The 20,053-nt window shown below is 34.8% G+C and overlaps 1 protein-coding gene across 1 annotated transcript in view; it reads right to left on the reverse strand.

The window, feature by feature from the left end:
• The window catches only part of LOC145670413 (phospholipid-transporting ATPase ABCA3-like), a 541,163-nt gene that overhangs the window by 221,822 nt on the left and 299,288 nt on the right, over window positions 1–20,053 (reverse strand). Inside the window, exon 19 of the mRNA XM_081739072.1 lies at window positions 10,834–11,046. Within this exon, the coding sequence (XP_081595198.1) occupies window positions 10,834–11,046 (213 nt within the window). The remainder of the gene's footprint in view (window positions 1–10,833; window positions 11,047–20,053) is intronic.

Genomic DNA, 20,053 nt, shown 5'->3' on the forward strand with positions numbered 1-20,053 from the left:
CTATTTGAAAACGTAACACTTTGTACCAGGTTGGTAACACTGACAATCCAATAACCTTAAATGTTGATCAGTTTCATTCTCTATGTTAGTGTAAATGTATTTGCACTGGCAAAATTCCACTTGATTGTATTATTCCTGCAATATTGAACATTTCCATTCATTTTCCCATACTGAGGCATTGGAGGGACTCGACATTTGAACACCCTGTATCTCGGAAAGGAAGTGGCATCGGACTCATGTTTATAGGAACATTTTTACTTATTTGGATGACCACAATCACTTTTGGACATGCATTAATGTTACACCCTGTATACTTTCTCAGAAGTAAACTTTTAGTATATTTCATAATTCTTGTATAATTGAACATTTTTCACAACATACCCTGAAGCCGCACTTCATGACTCTAGAAGGCCGCTAGCTGCCTTAAGAGCATGATATACAGGATCTGTCCGGAAAGTAAGAGGACTGAGTCGATTTAAAAAATATATATATATATTGAGCCAATCGTTACAATTCTTTAAAAACTTTCAAAATAGGCTCCTTCTGCGTCGATGCAACGCTGCCAGCACGATTTCCAAGCATTGAAGGCGTCACAGAAGTCATTCTCCGGAATAGCCTTGAGAGCCGCAGTGCAAGCTGCTTGGATCCCCTCTGTCGTCTCAAAATGCTTGCCTTTCATCGGGCGTTTCAGGCGAAGAAACGAAAAGAAGTCCGGGGGGCCACATCTGGGCTGTAGGGCGGCTGCGAAAGCGTTGGGATGACGACTTTGGTCAGGTAGCTGTTCACAAGAAAGGCGATGTGAGCCGGGCGTTGTCGTGGTGCAGCTTCCAGTCGGCTCCGATGTCTGGTCGGACCCGATTGACCCTTCGTTTGAGTCTCTTGAGCACTTCCACGTAAAACTTGGTGTTGACGGTTTGTCCAGGAGGAACAAATTCATGATGGACGATGCCTTTGATGTCAAAAAAGACAATGAGCATCGTTTTCACTTTGGATTTGCTCATTATTCCCTTTTTTTGGGCGAGGAGACGCCGGCGTGTGCCACTCGGAAAATTGCCTCTTTGTCTCCGGATCATACTCAAAGATCCATGATTCGTCACCTGTGATTACGTTATTCAAAAATTGGGGGTCACTTTCACACATGTTCAAATTTTCTTGACACAATTCCACTCGCCGCAATTTCTGGTCGTCAGTGAGCACTTTTGGGACAATCTTCGCGCACACCTTGCGCATGTTCAAATGCTCCGTCACAATTTCATGAACCACAGTTTTTGTAAATTTAACATCTGGGCAATTAAACGAATACTTAGTCGACGCTCTGAGTTCAAAACTTCGCGCACACGAGTCACATTGTCGGTGTTTGTCGAAGTCGAAGGTCTTCCAGCACGGTCTTCATCGGCGACCTCTTCCCGGCCCTCCGAAAAAACCTTGTGCCACCGAAACACACCACTTCTTGCTAAAGCATCATCTGGGTAAGCCTACTTGATCATATCAAACGTCTCTGTCGCAGATTTACCGAGTTTAACACAGAATTTAATCGCGTACCTCTGCTCTAACGAACGCTGCATTTTCGGCTTCACCACTCACAGAAACACGTCGCGCGAAAAAGCCTGTCTTGACTCTCCGTGTGCTCGGAGACAACTGACCAGCCGCTCGTTCGTTAGCTAGGAACGCCCTCTACCGGATCCAGTCGGTGCACGCACGCTCCGAAGTACGGTCATGGCGGAATAAAATCAGTCCTATTACTTCCCGGACAAACCCTGTATTCAAAATAATACACAATTTACAATTCTTCTTTTGCTTGTTTTTCATAAGTGAAAGGAGATAATGAAATGCAACTTACCACAATCATAGATAATGTTATTCTACAACAGAAAATATGAACCTGGAGAATTTTCAGTGTTGTGATCCATAGAAATTAGTGTTGCCAGAATAACATTTCCCCCAAAATCTAAGTTAAGGCAGCGACCATAGTCCGCGTCACCCGAATTGGACTGTGGCATCAGGCAATAAGCTCGCAGTGCGCTGTTACTAAACCTTCAGGGAGGAATCTCATTATTCATAATTGATTTTGTTCGGATTTGTGGACAATTATAGAGCGCATTGCGAGCTTATTCGCTGATGCTACAAGCCATAGGAACCGTATGACGCGGACTATAGAGGAACGAACTCAACTACATTTGATTCCGTATCATGTTGTTTTGGTTTCCTGTGAACTACTTTTTAAATAACATTATTATTTAATTTCAATAACTGTATATTAAAACTATTTTGTTTATTATACACTAAATACAAGTATTATTTAAAAAGTAGTTCACAGGAAACCAAGACAACATGTTGCGAATCAAATGCGGTTGAGTTCATTCCTCTAGCCTAGGGTTCCCAATTGGCCGGTTTTTTTACCGGCATGGCCGGAAATATTGCTGTTAGTTTGATTAAAGCCCATGACCGGTACAACTTCTTACCGGTCCCTTTATGACCGTTTTTTTTTCAAATTTGTATCTAGTTCGAAGCAATTTCATCTAGTTCGAAGCATAGATTTAAAAAGTAACTTTCATTCTGTAAATCCAATACTGTCACCTTTTATCATCTATCAACAATTAATATATTTTGTCCATCTCTTTAGATAGTTTTAAAGAGATGACAGGGACTATATCAGGGAAAATTTGTAATCTACTTATAAGGAATTTTATACACTTATTGAAAGTGAAAAAGGAATTCTTAAAGCAATTTACAGCATTTAAGTATTAGTTTAAAGATCAAATTTCATTTTCCAAAATCAAAATTGTCACTAAGGATTAATATACTTTTGTTCATCTGTGTCGATAATTTCAAAGAATGGTAAATACAATAAAATAATCAAAACCGACTTCAGTTTCTCATTTCTAGCATAATGTATCTATTAAGCTTATTAGTGAATGTACTAAAAAAAAAAGGAGAATGTGAGGCTCTTAAGATCTCAGGTTCCCCACTCCTTCCCTCAATAAAAATTTCTATTTCCGTGATCATACGTAGTCAACAACAATGGCATTTCTGTCTCACTTTAGAGTAAAATATTTAAAAGCTTGGCATATGAAGAATCGTAAAATTTTTTTTTAAAAACAGTTTAAGTGGATTCAAATTATGTTCCTTCTGATCAGAAGTCGGCTATCTTAACCATTACCTTTCGTCCTGAAAACCTTCTCATTGGTGTCTTTAGCGCAATCGAATTCTGTACCCACTTCAAAATTTCCATATTTTTTCTTTGTTTCATAGATTATTTCGTATTCTTCTTATATTATTCTCACTTATCTACAATAGGCCCTACCGGTATTTACAATTTCTGCTTCTTAGTTTCATTGCCTCCCTCCACAAAGATACAGCATTCTCTAATTCAATTCTCACATTCTTCTCACTACATGGTGTGGGAATACCAGACTCAGAAACAGACATATGTTTACTTATCTGACAGTTAGTACCAGGAGTGCATTTCCAGATGAAAGAAGTGCAAATACCATGAATTCATGTTTGGTTCCGTAAACTGGGATAGCACGATTTTCCTAAATAACGAGTCAACTAAAGATAATTGCAATTAATTTCAGGTCATAATTAATTTAACAAATATTTGCTTGTAATTTGATTGTTGAAAGACTTACACAACTTTCGTGCAATAATTTTCAAGATTTAATTATTCACTGTACCATTTACCATGTACACTCCGCATTAAAAAAAATTGCGACAGCTAACGCCGTGCAGTGAGACCACCCAATATACACCTTATCTCATAATCGTGTCAGGTAAAGAGACCTCCTCTCTCTACTCCTTTCTGCTCTACCATGGAAAAATTAGCTAAAAACACGAGGGCAATTCTAATTTCAAACTACACATATATTAGTTTAAATAAAATGAAATAACAAAACCGAGACGAAACAAGATTCATAGGTTGATGTAGGGAGAAACTTAAACACACACAATGAAAAATTGAAACCAATAGATATCTATTACACAGAGATTCAGAAATGAACAGAGAGAAGAGGAGAAAAGAAGAAAAAGAAAAGGGAGAACAGGTAAAAATGTGAAATTCAAACTTAGTAAGAAAAGAATCTAACATTATAAAGTTCCGTTTACAGAAATCTAACAGTAATATAGAAATAACGTTTGTTTTTACATATTTTTCAGAACTATTCGAATATATAGAGTATGCTTTAAACATTCATTATGTCACTTTCATAAAGGATACCGTACTCAATTTCCAGTAGAACTGTAGATTTCCGAGATATCTAACATAATGTCAAAAGTTTAACACACATGCTTTGTTTCCGCGTGGTTCGATTGCAAATTCGGTAGTGTTCATTGGACGTACTGATCCAAAATACACTCTAATAAACCCAGTAAATAGCGTTGGTCATATCCTTCATTTCAGACTACCAATGCAAACTCAACAAAAGAAGGACGAAACCAAAAGGAAAAGAAAGAAAGAAAGATAAATTTGAATCGATGCTATTTTCCTGCTAAATTTATATGACAAATACCCTATATTAAAAGTCCAAACTGTATCGTAATGAGAAGTTCCAAATGTCCGAAATTAAAAGTTTATGTTCCTCATAGATGTTTCAAATTTCAACGTGAATAAAACACATTGAATTATAGGATGGAAATAAATTTTGTGTCGAACCAGTATAAATAAAATTTTGTGTTCAAATAACCAAAGAGGTGACCATTTTCTAGTCTTTTGCGAAGATTTATCTGTTCCGAAACCCTAGCACTGATTTAATCTCTTGCGGATGTAACGTAATTTGCACAGATAGATTGAACACGCTAGAGCTCAAACGATTCATGTGTCAGTCGGATGATATTGGTAAGGTTATAAACCACCACTGGGTCGAGGATTCAAAACCGTAGTGACCCGGTAATTCGACTGAGAGTCGGTAACCCTGAGAACAGAAAAGAGATGTTACTTATTCCATTGCGTGTAAACAGTATTTCTGTCCGAGACGACCAAGACTGGAGATGTTATCCCTAGAGCACTTAAAACGCGACGTCGAAGTTCCTAGTTAATTAAATTTTCTAGACCAGGCATATCGGAATCTTGCTCCGTTTTAACATCGGAACATGAAGTGTGTGTGTGAGAGAGAGAAAGGGGGAGAAGTGAAAGATGCAAACACAGGATAGGGAAAGGTCAAGAAAGAGAGGGAGAGGGGGAACGAATATAAATATGAAACATATTTATCCTTGCAGTGTATAATGTAGAACGCATACACTGTTTACTCGAGATATTGCGAATGATGTCTTGCAAGTTCTCCATCAGAAGATGAATCTCTGATTGCAACCATCATTTTATGCGAAAAGATCATACTATCTGATGGGGAATCGAATCAAGATTTTCCATTTGGATGTCTAGCACATTGCCACTACACCACCGATTGCTGTAAACAAACTTTATTTAACTAATAGTATAGTGTTTCTTTCTGAGAACGATAACACGAAAAGTGTATATTGCAGATCAATGATGTGTTTGAAATATCATCGTAATTCCCTTGCCATTTCCCAACCAACATTCATAAATCGTCTCTATCATGATACAAGTGTTGGCTTCCACATTCTAACCTATTGCTTATCCAGCATGATAAGTTGATTCTTCACAATCACTTTGGAAAAAAAATACTTGTCGTGAACAGTATTTGAACATGTTAAATAGCTCCATTATTCATAAGGCCATTACGTTAACCCTACACTATCATGCCACCTGCAATTAAAAGCCAAATATTACTTACTTTAGCCGTGACCTTTGGAACGAACAAAAGTACATAACGAAATGCATTTATTCGACGGCCTAGAGAGAAATTAATGCCCACTAATAAAGCGGCACAGAATTACAGAAATAAATCATATTTTGCAGGAATTTTGCCATGCAAGTTCAAAAGTTAGCAAATAATAATAATAATAAATGTTCACATTCACAGTATAGTTGTCAAGTATTCATAATAATAATAATAATAATAATAATAATAATAATAATAATAATAATAATAATAATAATAATAATAATATCAATTACCCGCTTCGTTTCGTTAAATTGAGAAAAAATAGTAATATGTTCCGTTACTCAGTCACTTTTAAGTATTACTAAAGCACTCTTTAATATCCATTATTTTCGGTAAGTTTTATATAACCCTATGTTATGGGGCACGGCATCTGCAGTGTCAGTGTTCATCTCAGCGAGCCGGAAAACTATGAATTCGACACTGACATTGGTTATTTCGATCATTTTTATATGCGTCCCCTCCACCAAGTTGTGGGGTTGAATTTGGATTTAAACAGCATCATATGTGTCACTGTTAACCTCAGCGACTCAAAAATTATAGATTCGCCACTAATACCGGTCATTTTTCGTTCTTATCTAAATGTCACTCCCCTGCCCTCCCTTAAGGTACACCGTCAAAGTGTATATGACAGAAACCATCTCAGGTTCGAACTTGATCTAGGTTGAAAATTTGATCGAGATTGGTTTGGTGGTTGAAGAGTCATTAAGTTTTATTTATTTTTATATATCTCCCTCTTCCATTCCCCTATCCAAGTTCTTCCGTGAAGGTGAAATGATAAAAATCATCTCAAGCCCGAATCTCATTTATGTTAAAAATTTGATCGAGATTGATCATTTGGTTCACGAGTTATCAAGTGTTATATATTCTTTTTAACTTCTTCTTCCCATCGACCCTAAATTATATCGTCAAAGTAAATAGATAAATACCATATTAGGCCCGAACCTCATGTATCTTGAAAATTTTATCGAGATCGGTCCGGTGGTTCAAGAGATTAAAAGCCACAAACAGTTACTTTCAATTTTATAATATATGTTATTATTATTTTGCCCATCAAAAATTACTGAAAATAAGTTTTATTACTGTAATGCTTCCTGAATTGTATGTTTTTCCTTTAATAGTGGGCACTAATTTCTCTCTAAGCCATGGAATAAATTAATTTCGTTGTGCAGTTTGGTGCAAATAATCTCACAGGAAGAAGCCGGATAGATTCAAGAATCAGGGCTACAGTAAGTAATATTTGGCTTTAATTTCAGGTGACATGATAGTGTAGGGGTAGCGTAATGACCTTTTGAAGAATACAGCTACCTAACATAGGTTCAAATCCTGTTCACGCCACAGTTGATATTTTTTACAAAGTGATTGTGAAGAATCGACTTATCATGCTGGACAAGCAATACGTAAGAATGTGGAAGCAAACACTTGTATCACGATAGAGACGATTTACGAATGTTGGTTGGGAAAGGGAAAGGGAATTACCAGGATATTCCAAACATGTTGATCTGCAGTATACACTTTTCGTGTTATCGCTCTCAGAAAGAAACACAATACAATTAGTTAAGTAACACTTGGGTAAAGCAATCAGTGGTGTAGTGGTAACGTGCTAGACTTCCAAATGAAAATTTGTTTAAATTCCCCATCAGGTAGTATGATTTTTTCGCATAAAATAATATCTGCAAACAGAGATTCATCTTCTGATGGAGAACTTACAAGGCATCACTGGCGATATCTCGAGTAAACAGTGTGTGCGTTCCACATCATACACTTCAATGATAAGTATGTTTCATATTTTTATTCGTCCCCCTTCTCTTGGCGTTTCCCTATCCTGTCTTGGCATCTTTCACTTCTCCCCCTTCTCACTCACGCACACGCACATCAGGTGCATGTGCGTGTTCAAAAATTAAAACGGGACAACAAAATCTCATTAACTGAGAACTTCGACGTTTCTGCTCTGGAGTTAACATCTCTGACAGAAATACAGTTTACACGCAAGGGAATAAGTAAAATCTCTTTTCTGTCCTCAGGGTTACCGATTCTCAGTCGAATTACGGGGTCACTACGGTTTTGAATCCTCGACCCAGTGGTGGTTTATAACCTAGCCAACACCATCCGACTGACACGATGATCTGTTTGAGCTCTAGCGTGTTCTTTATATCTGTGCGAATTACGTTACATCCGCAAGAGATTAAATCAATGCTAGGTGTTCGGAACACACAAATCTTCGGAAAAGACTAGAAAATGGTAACCTCTTCGGTTATTTGAAAACATAATTTCCATCCTATAATTCAATGTTTTTTATTCATGTTGAAATTTGAAACAACAATTATGAGGAACATAAACTTTTAATTTCGAACATTTGGAACTTTTCATTACGATACAGTTTGGACTTTTAATATAGGGTATTTGTCATATAAATTTAGCAGGAAAATAGCATCCATTCAAATTTATCTTTCTTTCTTTCTTTTCCTTTTGGTTTCGTCCTTCTTTTGTTGAGTTTGCATTGGTAGTCTGAAATGAAGGATATGACCAACGCTATTTACTGGGTTTATTAGAGTGTATTTTGGATCAGTACGTCCAATGAACACTACCGAATTTGCAATCGAACCACGCGGAAACAAAGCATGTGTGTTAAACTTTTGACATTATGTTAGATGTATCTCGGAAATCTACAGTTCTACTGGAAATTGAGTACGCTATCCTTTATGAAAGTGACATAATGAATGTTTAAAGCACCCTCTATATATTCGAATAGTTCTGAAAATATGTAAAAGCAAACGTTATTTCTATATTACTGTTGGATTTCTGTAAACGGAACTTTATAATGTTTGGTTCTTTTGTTACTACGTTTGAATTTCACATTTTTATGTTCTCCCTTTTCTTTTTCTTCTTTTCTCCTCTTCTCTCTCTCTGTCTTTCTCTCTCTGCCTAATTTCTGAATCGCTGTGTAATAGACATCCATTGGTTTCAATTTTTCATTGTGTGTGTTTAAGTTTCTCCCTTCATCAACTTATGAATCTTGTTTCGTCTCGGTTTTGTTATTTCATTTTATGAAAACCAAATATGTGTAGTTTGAAATTAGAATTGCTCTCATGTTGTTAGCTAATTTTAGTATGGGAGAGAAGAAAGGAGGAGATAGAGGAGGTTTCTTTACCTGACACGATTATGGGATAATAAGGTATATATTGGATGGTCTAACTGCACGGCGTTAGTTGTCGCAATGTTTTTGATGTGGAGGTACAAATATTCAGAAATGTTTTCCAGTTGTCTTCTGCTTTGCATGTCTCTTGTGATAGAGCGTTGACTTTGTATTATATAAAAATGTATGCTCCTCGTATGCACTGTAAGTGCACAAATAGCATCTTTTTTGGCTTAGAGAAAATAAATTTCTTTTCACTTTCTCTCACCTGATCTCACTTAAATGGACATCTTACGAATTTTATTTCCGAAATAGAGCGTGCTCTAAACAAGAGATTTTTCATAGGATCATTCAGAACCAATGATGTAAATTTTTCGAAAAATTTTCGGATTCATAAAAACATACTCCACTTTTCTCTACGTCGTTGTTTAGTCATAAAATTTATTTCTAATAAATATTGTTTGAAAAAAAGTTTCATGAAGTGAAAATCTAATGATTCTTCATTTCTATATGTTTCGAAAACTTCAATGTATTCTTCCCTTAGAATTCACATTTGATCTCACAAAATTATATTTCGTTAATTTAATATGCATGAGACAATGCTTTGTCATAGCTTTAAACACAATAAAATCACACATCACTAGCGTGCGCAGGACATTGGAATGTGGGTGCCAGATCTAAAGTACCACCATATGGAATGTCGTCCTCCCCCCTTTCCCCTAAGAAAAGAAAGGTCACTGCACCTGACGCTGCGTTGGCGACGCATGACACACATGCTGGCGTGAAATAATTTACACGTAATCTCTTCTCAGTTTATAATAATTCTACATTAAAAAAGTTTGTCTAATGGGGGTGCCAAGGCACCCATGGCACCCACGCTGCGCACGCCTATGCACAGCATTTCTTGTTATTTTCTGTTACAAGAATAATAGGCATAGGGAACTGGAACTTTTATGTTTTATGTAGTTATTTCATTACATAGGCAGGCGTATATGTAAACAAGTAGTTGAATTTTCTGTTGGAAAATTATTTGTTGCTGTCTAACTTTCCACTACAGGAATTCAATTTTATCGCTAAATTTGCAGTTGAATATAGTAGAAAATTTTACACCTAACATAACTACACATAATATTCGAAATTACCTGGGTTATGAAAATTTTCCAGTTGTTTCTACATCGTAATGAAAATTTTCCGATCCATGAGAATTCCTTTCACTTGTTTCTACAGAGGAATGAAGTTTCCGATTCATAAAATATTTTACTTTTTGCTTCTAAGGGGTAAAAATTTTCCTACTCATAAAAAGTTTTTTATATATATATTTTTCCATACACGACAGAAAATTTTTCGATTCATGAAAAATTGTTTCAGTTGTTCCTACATACTATCGGAAATTTTCTGAGCCATGAAAATTTTCAGATTCTTTAAAGGATGTTCCAGTTTTAAACGCTTGTATATATGTAGTAAATCAATTTTATGGTTATGAGAAATTGTTACTTAATCACTGATATTTGTTTAGAACGGAAAATTTTCCAGAAAAATATAGGGGAAAACTTTCTGGAAAATCTTCCACCTCACATCACTATTCAGAACATAGGAAATGATATGCAATCTGATGCATACACGTTGAAATTTTGACTCTAGGAAAAATCGTAGGAGATTTCCTAGGATTTATCTCATAGTGTATAGCAGACCTTACTTTCAACGGCCCTAACAGTGTATTTAGTCAACACCTTTGAGTTATCATGAATCATTTTACCATACTAATATAGTAAACGATTGATTTGCTATACGTATAGTTTATGATAATTTGCCTAATTCTTAGCATTTAATGGTATTATTATAATTATTCTGAATACCATGTTCATATCATTGCTACAAAATAATGAGAATTCTACTTACCACAACATTTCAAAATTTCAGCGTTAGCTGAAGAAATACACAACTCACTTGAAGAACCACCTACTAAAATATCACATTCATTAATCCTGATGATATGGTCTATAAGTTTTTCGTAACATTCATAAAAAACAAAGGGCACGAAAATATATGATATGTATAGACCAATCTGTGAAGCTTGAGAACCCACTAGATTTAAAATGAATCGTAGGAACCCTACAAAAATAAAATATTAAATAATGGTATAATTCCTTTTTATCCAGATTAAAGGTAATTATAAAAGTACTTTACTGTTAGATTCTCAATTTAAGAATTCTATTATCTAATATTCAAGAATTATTAAAAAGTGTAATGCAAAACATTTAAACCGCTTAGATGCCAAGAGAGCTAACTCCAAAAAACGAAAAAAAATCATCATTCACTTTTATACATGGTACCTATTTATCTGCCAAGTGGCTTAAATCCTAGTTCAAAATTACGACACCAGATGGGATTCGAAGTTGGCTCTGTACAGGCACAGGTTGCGGATACCCCCCTTCTAAACCAGAAATGAAAAATTAATGGAGGATGAAACAAAATGAAACGAGAAAAAGAAGAATCAGCGTTAAAAATAAAAAGCTACAGCAAGTTTTTGGTTACTTTTTCTTATGAGGAGATTTGTATTACTTGCAATACATGGTGACGAATGAGCGGGATATCCTGCAAAAGTCAGGGAATTTGAAATTCCTAGAGAAGTTAAGGAATTCTCAGGTTTCCTGCTACTTTCAGGGAAATGTCACGCTTACGAAAGCATAGTGTCGTTCTATAACAGTGTGAACATTTTTTTATAATAATTTTTCGTCATCGCTTCTTTGAAGTACCAAATATGTTATTTCAGAAACAGTTTTCTACTGCTCTTTAGCCTGTCATTTGGAAGAGACAGTAATTGACGGAATAATTCAAACAAAAAAGTTATGTGTAAACAAAGTTCTGTTAACATTTGATTCAACAGAGAATGGAACGCAGATATTGTAAAATATTTATAATAGTTGGATAAGTACTTTTTATAATAGTTCAGGTCATGATGAACGGAAAATTGTTATATTTGAAAGAACAACGGAAGGAACGTAAATATTGTAAAATCCTTTTCGATATTCTCTTTATTCTTTTACTCGAGGTTTCTTCATAGTTTGTTATTAAAATACTTACTAACATATCCTCATTTTATTGTCCTAACAAATATATGTTGCAAGTAAAACGGTTTAGATTGATCGAGCTCCTGGTGTGATAACCACAGAGTAGTAAGGGCAGCAATTGATCGCGTTTTGTTAGGACCCCAGATTCTGGCGTCCAGGTTAGTGATGGGTAAATTCCCGGGAAGATATTTTTCGGGAAGATTCCCAAGGAATATTCCCGGGAAGATTCCCCAAAATGGGAATTTTCCGGGAATTTATGTACAATCACAAAGAAAATTGCATTCTATTACTATATTATGATTTCAAAGATAAATTCGTTTTTATATCACAGTTTGTTATTACTGTTGTCCCCAGAGAAATCTTTAAAATGTAGCTATATTCTGAGCAGTTTTATGTTATTTCATTAATATTCTATTATATTTAGAGACTACGCATAAATGGATATTTATTTACAATATGTTCTATGAAAGTAAATCTGTTTCAAAAATGATATAGTAAGTCCACATAATTTTCAACCGCTAAAAAGTTTAAATTTACATGTAAGTGGCTTCTCTAAACTTGACTCTACTACTGATATTATAAACGTATTAAATTTTTAAATGTTATAAACAATTTTGTTAACATTTGCGCATAAATATGTATGTTCACAATATTTACAAGATACTTTCTTATCTTTATAATTTTGCAAATAACATTGCCACACACGACCTTTCTTCCTGCCCATTTCTCGAAATTTCATGCGTTAATTCACATGTAAGAGAAGTCCGAGTACCTCTTCAGAAATTCAAGTCAGAGAGAACAGACAAACCGACGTCTATTACTAACGGTGGTTCATGGTTTATTAATAGTACTTCATCTCTGTTTCTACATAATTCTAAATTACTTTACAAAATGGTTCCTTTTCATCATGCTAATTTTGGCAATTGTTTAGCATTGGGGAGACCAGCTTTTGCACCTACTTTTTTTTTGCGATATTCTATTCCGATGCGGTTGTTTTATGGTTTCATACGTTAAATTACGTTACCAGCATTAAATTCAGACAGCATTGCAGAGCGAGCGTTAGCGAGTGAAGGTGGTTTAGAGCCCCGCATGGCACGTTGTTTTCTATCTTCGTTACTAACAATTCACTTTCCTTTCTCACAGAAATTACTTCCACTTACCTTTACGGTTTGTACAAATTCCCTACTGCCCTAAAAAATGTGTTCGATACTTTCCTGACTACTTGAACACAACTATCAACTCATTTCTTCCGTAAATCATCCTACTTTTTGCTAGTTTTGGCCCCCAATACTAAACTATTACCTTACTTTTTATTGCAAATGGAAATGGAACCTAAAAAAATCATGTTATTAGTTATATAAAGTACATTCAAAGAATTTTAAATTTTTTAACCTCCAAATTCTTTAAAACCTAGAAGTAAATCATAACGTATTACAATAAAGTAATTAGTCATATTTATAATTTTGAAGATAAAGTAAACAAATGGAAATAAATTCCTTCTCGGGAATTTATAGGCCAGGGAAAAAACCCGGGAATATTCCCATTTTTAAAAATTCCTTCCCACCGGAAATATTCCCACTGCCCATCACTAGTCCACGTCAATGACCTAGGGGTACTTAGGACCACCCCCTCTAGATTTTGACAGGGGTACCTTGGCCCACCCCTAAATTTTGGCAGGAGTACCTAGGACCACCACTCTTAAATTTTGGATATTGCCAAATCTAAATATTTGGTATGGTAGCCTAGGATCAGGGTTCGTACCTCTATCAGTATTGGGGGTCCACCTCGTTTCCTTTTATGGGTAAAATTTTGCCAGAAATTCAAATTTCGGAGGATTTCGACCTAATTATCCCCTTTGATGAGGACTTATTACCTTATATAGTTATATGATCGTGTACAGGGGTCCATTCCCTTTCATATGACGTCGGTACGTTGGTTCACTCCTTTAAAAATTTGGGAGGGGTACCTTGGCCCACTTCTTAAATTTTGGAAATTGTCCAATGTAAATATTTGATATCATAGTATAGGACCCTAATATGTATCACTATAAATTTGGGTGGTTCATTTCGTTTCCTTACATGGGAAAAAAAGCCAAAATATAAACGTAAGCAATATGTTGTACCACGTGTTTGGTTTTTGGCCCAATTTATTCCCTTTGATGAGGTCCTATTACCTTATATTTTAGTACAACCACGTGTTCGGTTATTGACTCAATTTATCGTCTTTGATGAGGTCATATAGAGTCATAAGGTATGTGTGTTCTCTTGGGAGGGGTATCCCCTTTCAATTTGGGAATTGTACAAAGAAAAAAAATTGTTAGGACCCTCATTGTGTCAAATGTTAGTATGGTCACGTGATCGATGATTTGTTTTTTGATGTGCGAGTTTTTGATACGACGACGGATCCCTGGTCGATGTTCTCTATGAGTAGGAAGAAATTTTGAACAAGGTTCATGGCATTTAGTTCTCGTCTTATATCACACACTGCTTTAGGAGAACATTACTTTGAATCTGATGACGTTGTATGTACCATATTGATGGAATGAAAAATAAAAACACACAGATAAGCATAAATTGTATTTTATTCATTTTCTGGTTCCTTCTTCTTTTTTGGTACACTAAGGTATTGACAATGAGCTGGGTTTCATCATTAGACCTCCTCATGTTCTTCTTGTTCTTTATTGTAATGATTTGTTTCCAAGTTTTGCAGCATAGCGCCGATTTGCAAAGCTTCGTATTGTGAATTCTGTACAAAAGAACGAGGAAATAAGATGATTAGTGCACAAATAGATGATGATAAAACGAAACATGTAAAATGCACTCTCAATGATAAATATGATAAAATTACCTGGAAGGTATATTGCAGTAGTCTACGATCATTAAGCGAAGGTACTGTTATGAACAAATATTGAATTTCACGCAGGGATTTTCCTTGGGCTTTACACTACAAATAAAAATAAGCATAATAGCCACATACGGATGAACCAAGACTTTGCATTTGATTATTAGTGTATTTATAATACAATGAAGTTTTAAGAGTCTTCATCCCGGCGAAATTAGAACACCGCTAATTTTACAGTAATTATGTGATATCTTCAAATAGATAAAAGATAATCGAAATGTGGAACAAGAGCGCCATAGACAATATTATTTTACATGAGAAACTGTTATCACGACTCACTTATCTGCTTTCGATTTCGAGCCATTTTTAAATCGGCATTTATTTTCGCGTTTCTAAACAGCTGAAAATGGAAAGCCACTAGGTGACTTCTGATAACGGTACCTCACGCAAAATAATATTGTCTAGGGCGCTCTTGTTCCATATTTCAATTATATTTTATCTATTTGAAGATATCACATAATTAGTGTAAAATTAGTGGTATTTTAATTTCGCCGGGATGAAGACTCTTAAGAATGCGACATATTCTGGTACATAAGGAGGAAGACCATAACTGTCAAAATATTCTCCATAACCACGATTATCAATATAAATTGCAATCCAATGGCTTCCTAATCTTGTGGATGGATCTGTATCTACAATGATTGCCAAAGGAAGAGAAATCCGTGAGGGCAACTCATCGCTTGCAAATACCCCGGTAAAGTGATTTCTAAATAATAGACTACCGTTAATAGATTACTGTGTAAGACACTAGCTAATTGTAATGTATTCAAGATAGTGAATGGAAATGATAGATAACGTATACGTACCTTGTAATTTAAAAGTCCAGGATAATGTTGCGCTGGTTGTCGATCTCTAGGAGTGAGGAAAACTCCCCATACACAATACAGTTTGCAGGTGCTGCTAATTTCTCTTGGAAATGAACTTCCAAACGGATGGCTCCATGTCGTTGTAAACTCCAATAGTGACAACCTCCAGCACAAGAATCGGGAGTTAGGTCAAATACAAACAGTGTATATCCATTCTTGTGGTCGGCTCTTGAAATTGTATTTCCAGTATTGGTAAAATATATGCCTGAACCTGAGAACAAAGTGTGGTAGATCAAATGTAGAGATTCTCTTCAAAGCTGGGCTGTAATGGTTTTGGAGGTACAGCTTTTCAGTTTACGAACAATGTAAAGAAATTGATGTTTAGATTTCGAAATTCAAATGGATTCCTGGTAATAGTTCCACTGGATGCTTCATCGATGTAAATCGTACAATAATACGATATGGCAATGTTCCCATAAACAGGTTAACAATAGTTTTCGATTGTATATCTTTCGGGATGGTAAATCATTTCATTTGAACTCTTGTCAGAGGATATTTTGCCGGTGTAGATTGTAAAATTTTATTGTGCCAATTTCACACTAGGGCTAATGCTGACTTTTTTTCACTTGCAACGATGCATCTAGGATATTGATTTTTACACTTATACCACTTTCACTGGCCATGAGACAAAAGTTTGGTTTTGCAGGAATAAGTTTCACACGTAATTGCACTCCATGAATTAAAAATTTATCTTGATTTATAAAAGCACAATGAAGATGTCCAATCATATCGAATTTCATAGTTTGTTTTGTCAGTTCATAACGCTGTTGAAATCCTTTGTTCTCACTGGTGGTTGCGTTCATATGACCAGCCGTATCTTGAAATCACATTGTTGTTTGTAAATGTGTATTTTTAGCTCCATCACTATAATTGAGCAGTTTTTCCAGGTACGAACGATATGGAAGATTATGTGACGGAAATGAAATCAGTTTATCGTTCAAGTAGATTTGTACTTCACTAAACATGGCATTTAGAAAATCATTAATAGGTGCAATCGGTTTATCCGTTTCGGTGAAGGAGGAACCATTTGATTTTACAATTTGTGCTTGGATGTACAATAAGATACTCATCACTGCTACCACTCAGTACAAATTCTATTGGTGAATTTTCAACTATTGAACTAATTGGTTTGTGGCCAATAATACGATTGTCCAGAACACTGGATTGCGTGAGTAACGATGAAAAAATGTCCAATTCACTTTTTACACATTCACAGGATTGAAGATGCAAGAAAGCCATAGTTGAATTAATCGAAAACATCTGGTGACGATGTCAATGATCTCTTCTTCTTCTTCTTATGTGATAATTTACGTTTCTTAGTAAGGTTGGTGACGTTTTTGATCGTTGGAAGGTCAATCTCAAGCTGAGAGCAGTCGTCCCACTTTCCTTTATGATATCCACTTCCCAGCATACTTTTCAATTTACTTTTTACTTTTTCTTCTAAATTTGATTTTGCCTCTTACATATGTTGATGAAACGATTCTTCCAGCGGTTGATTCAAGATCACAACATCATTAATCATATTGGCACTTTTTAATAATTCTTTTTCCACAGTTTTAGCTCCTTGCTTCACAAGTGGTAACACTGAACGAAATAAGCCACCAAGGAAACTTTCAAATTCTGCTTGATAGGGACTTCCCACATAGACGTTTTCTATACCTGCTAACGCTTGTTTTTGGTGGTATTGCAAATACTGATCAGTCATGACGACGGCGACGGAAATGTAGTTTTGTACACACCGTTCTAAAGGTGAATGACATACGATGACCTGTGCTATCTCTTATATCGATTTGTATTTGCTCAAAATTCATTCTTTCCACCGAACATAATGTGCAGGATTAAAGATTTGTACTGCATGACTTCCAAAGGTAAGATTCACAGAGTCCATGTTGACAATTCGTAGCAAGAGTACCATTGCATCTCCAACAATGGCATATTCAATAATGTCACAGTAGACGTACATTTGTGATGGTAAACCTAATCGTACATCAGATGTATATTGTCTCTTTTGCATTCTTTTAAATCACTTTTCGGTTTAAATCCAAGCATTAAACTAACACTTGGTGAGAATTAAACAGAAGTATGGATTTCTTTATTGGGATGTCTTATGAGGCATATATTATTAGTTGCATCATGAGATATAAAAAAATTGGTGTCTTTGTGATTGTATTAATTGCATGAATAAGATCCCGTATATTGTTATAATAACGTTCAGGGATCGTTACAACCTTCCACGGTTCTTGATCACTACTACTTGATGGTTTGTAATATATTTTATTGTTTCAATTGTTAATGTTCAGTAAAGAATTGTAACGTTAATTTATATTATCCGTATATTATCTTTATGTTACATTTATTGCCCACAATTCGAATGATAAGTCAACGCGATTCAGCACTTTAATTTTTATATGTAATTGCAAATTCTAATAACTGCCTACCTTGAAAATTAGGCACAACAAATGCATAGCAAAACTAACTTTTTATTTTCAAAATTTCATGAATAATCTTTCTGTTGTCATAGCAACTTTTAAACAAATAACTATCTCTAGTTACAACAACTACCATTACATGAATATCAATTTATCTCAACATATATTCTACCTTTCTTCTTCTTCTTCTTCTTCTTCACAACAGATTGTGCACTTTTAAGCACCGTTGCCCAAAATAGCTACAATTAAAAATGGAAGTAATTCACTGACATATAATATCGTTGTATATGTGGCTCACGACGAGGACTTCTTAAATTGATTACAATTGAAGAGAGAATCCTGGACCGTTTCATATCTTATATGCGTGGTTACCTTACTTTCTGAATAGCCCTCACATATATAAATATAATATATATATATATATATATATATATATATATATTATTTTATCTCAACAATAATCTTACATTTAATAATCAATTCCATTTTTATTCTATAAAATTATCGACGAAGAGGACTTATTCAAAATACGATCCTTTTGCTGTTATTTAGGCCCTAAAATAGATTATTTAATTCAATATCGTCGGAGCTTATGGACAAATTAAATTCAAGTATATTGAAATGTTGCATAACGTGTTTCTTCCAGTATTAATAAGTGAAGCGAATTACAAAGAAATCATAACAATACTCAAAATGAAACGAAGAAGACTTGATCAACATAAGGGAATAATATAAATAAAGAAATTATCATATTAAAAATCAGTAAGGTTTATGTGGGTTAAAATACAATATAACGTTTTATTTACTAAGGCATAGTTAGCATAACTTTGATAGGCACTATTCGTATTCATTTACATTAAGAACATTATTTATATTATCTGTATAACTCAAACAAAGTACTAAATAAATGAAGTCATAATAGTATTCAAAGTGAAACTAAACAAGAATTAAATGAATGTTTCTGACGGACGTTATAACTTTAGCTTAAGTTACATTGCCAAAGGGTTCGGTTAAGTTGCATTGAATAGCACAATCATGATTACCGCTCTGTATATTATGAATTCCTCTAAATCTTTGGTTTCTATTTTGAGAATTTCTGCCACCTATGAAATTGTTACGAAATCCATTTCGAGAAAAAATAGATGTACTCTTTACCTGATTTCTAAATGCTGTACGATTACTATTTCTATTTCTTCTGAAATTGGGTTCGGTTCTATTACCGGTATAATTGAATCTATCATTGCTTCTTTCATTAGGACTACACTCTTCACGCACATTGATATTTCGGATTGGAATATGATTGGCTTGGTTTCGGTTGTTATTAGTTTGGTTTCGATTAGTGTTACTTTGCACCATTGATTGATTTTCAAAATTTTGTACTATCATAATTAGGTGATTGAAATTAATACATTGTGCAGAAATCAATATTTGCTGCAACCTAAAAGGTAACAATATCTGGATCGATGCTATCATTCGTAATTCCTGTTGGTATGGATTAAGTAATTTCAACTCATTATACACTGAAATCACAAAATCAGTAAGATTCTTATCAATTTTGGGATCATACCGTCTGTTTCGAAACAAAGCATCTCGGTTTGCCAACACAAAATCATTCTCAAAATTGGAAAGCAGTCCGTTCTTAAAATCTAAATAATTACGTAAACTCCCTTTGATCGCTATAAACCAAACAGAGCACGGTGGTCACAAAACGTGTGATAAAATCTTAAGAAACTTAAGACTTGTCTACCCCAATTAAACTGCATTTTTCTTCGAACTTTTTTAAAAATATACTTGCAGGTATGTCATCTGATCTTCCACTAAACTTCGTTAAAGATCTTATTTTACTAAACTT

Source organism: Thermobia domestica, chromosome 14 (genome assembly GCF_964235325.1).
Source record: "Thermobia domestica chromosome 14, izTheDome1.hap1.1, whole genome shotgun sequence".
Classification (NCBI taxonomy): Eukaryota; Metazoa; Arthropoda; class Insecta; order Zygentoma; family Lepismatidae; genus Thermobia; species Thermobia domestica.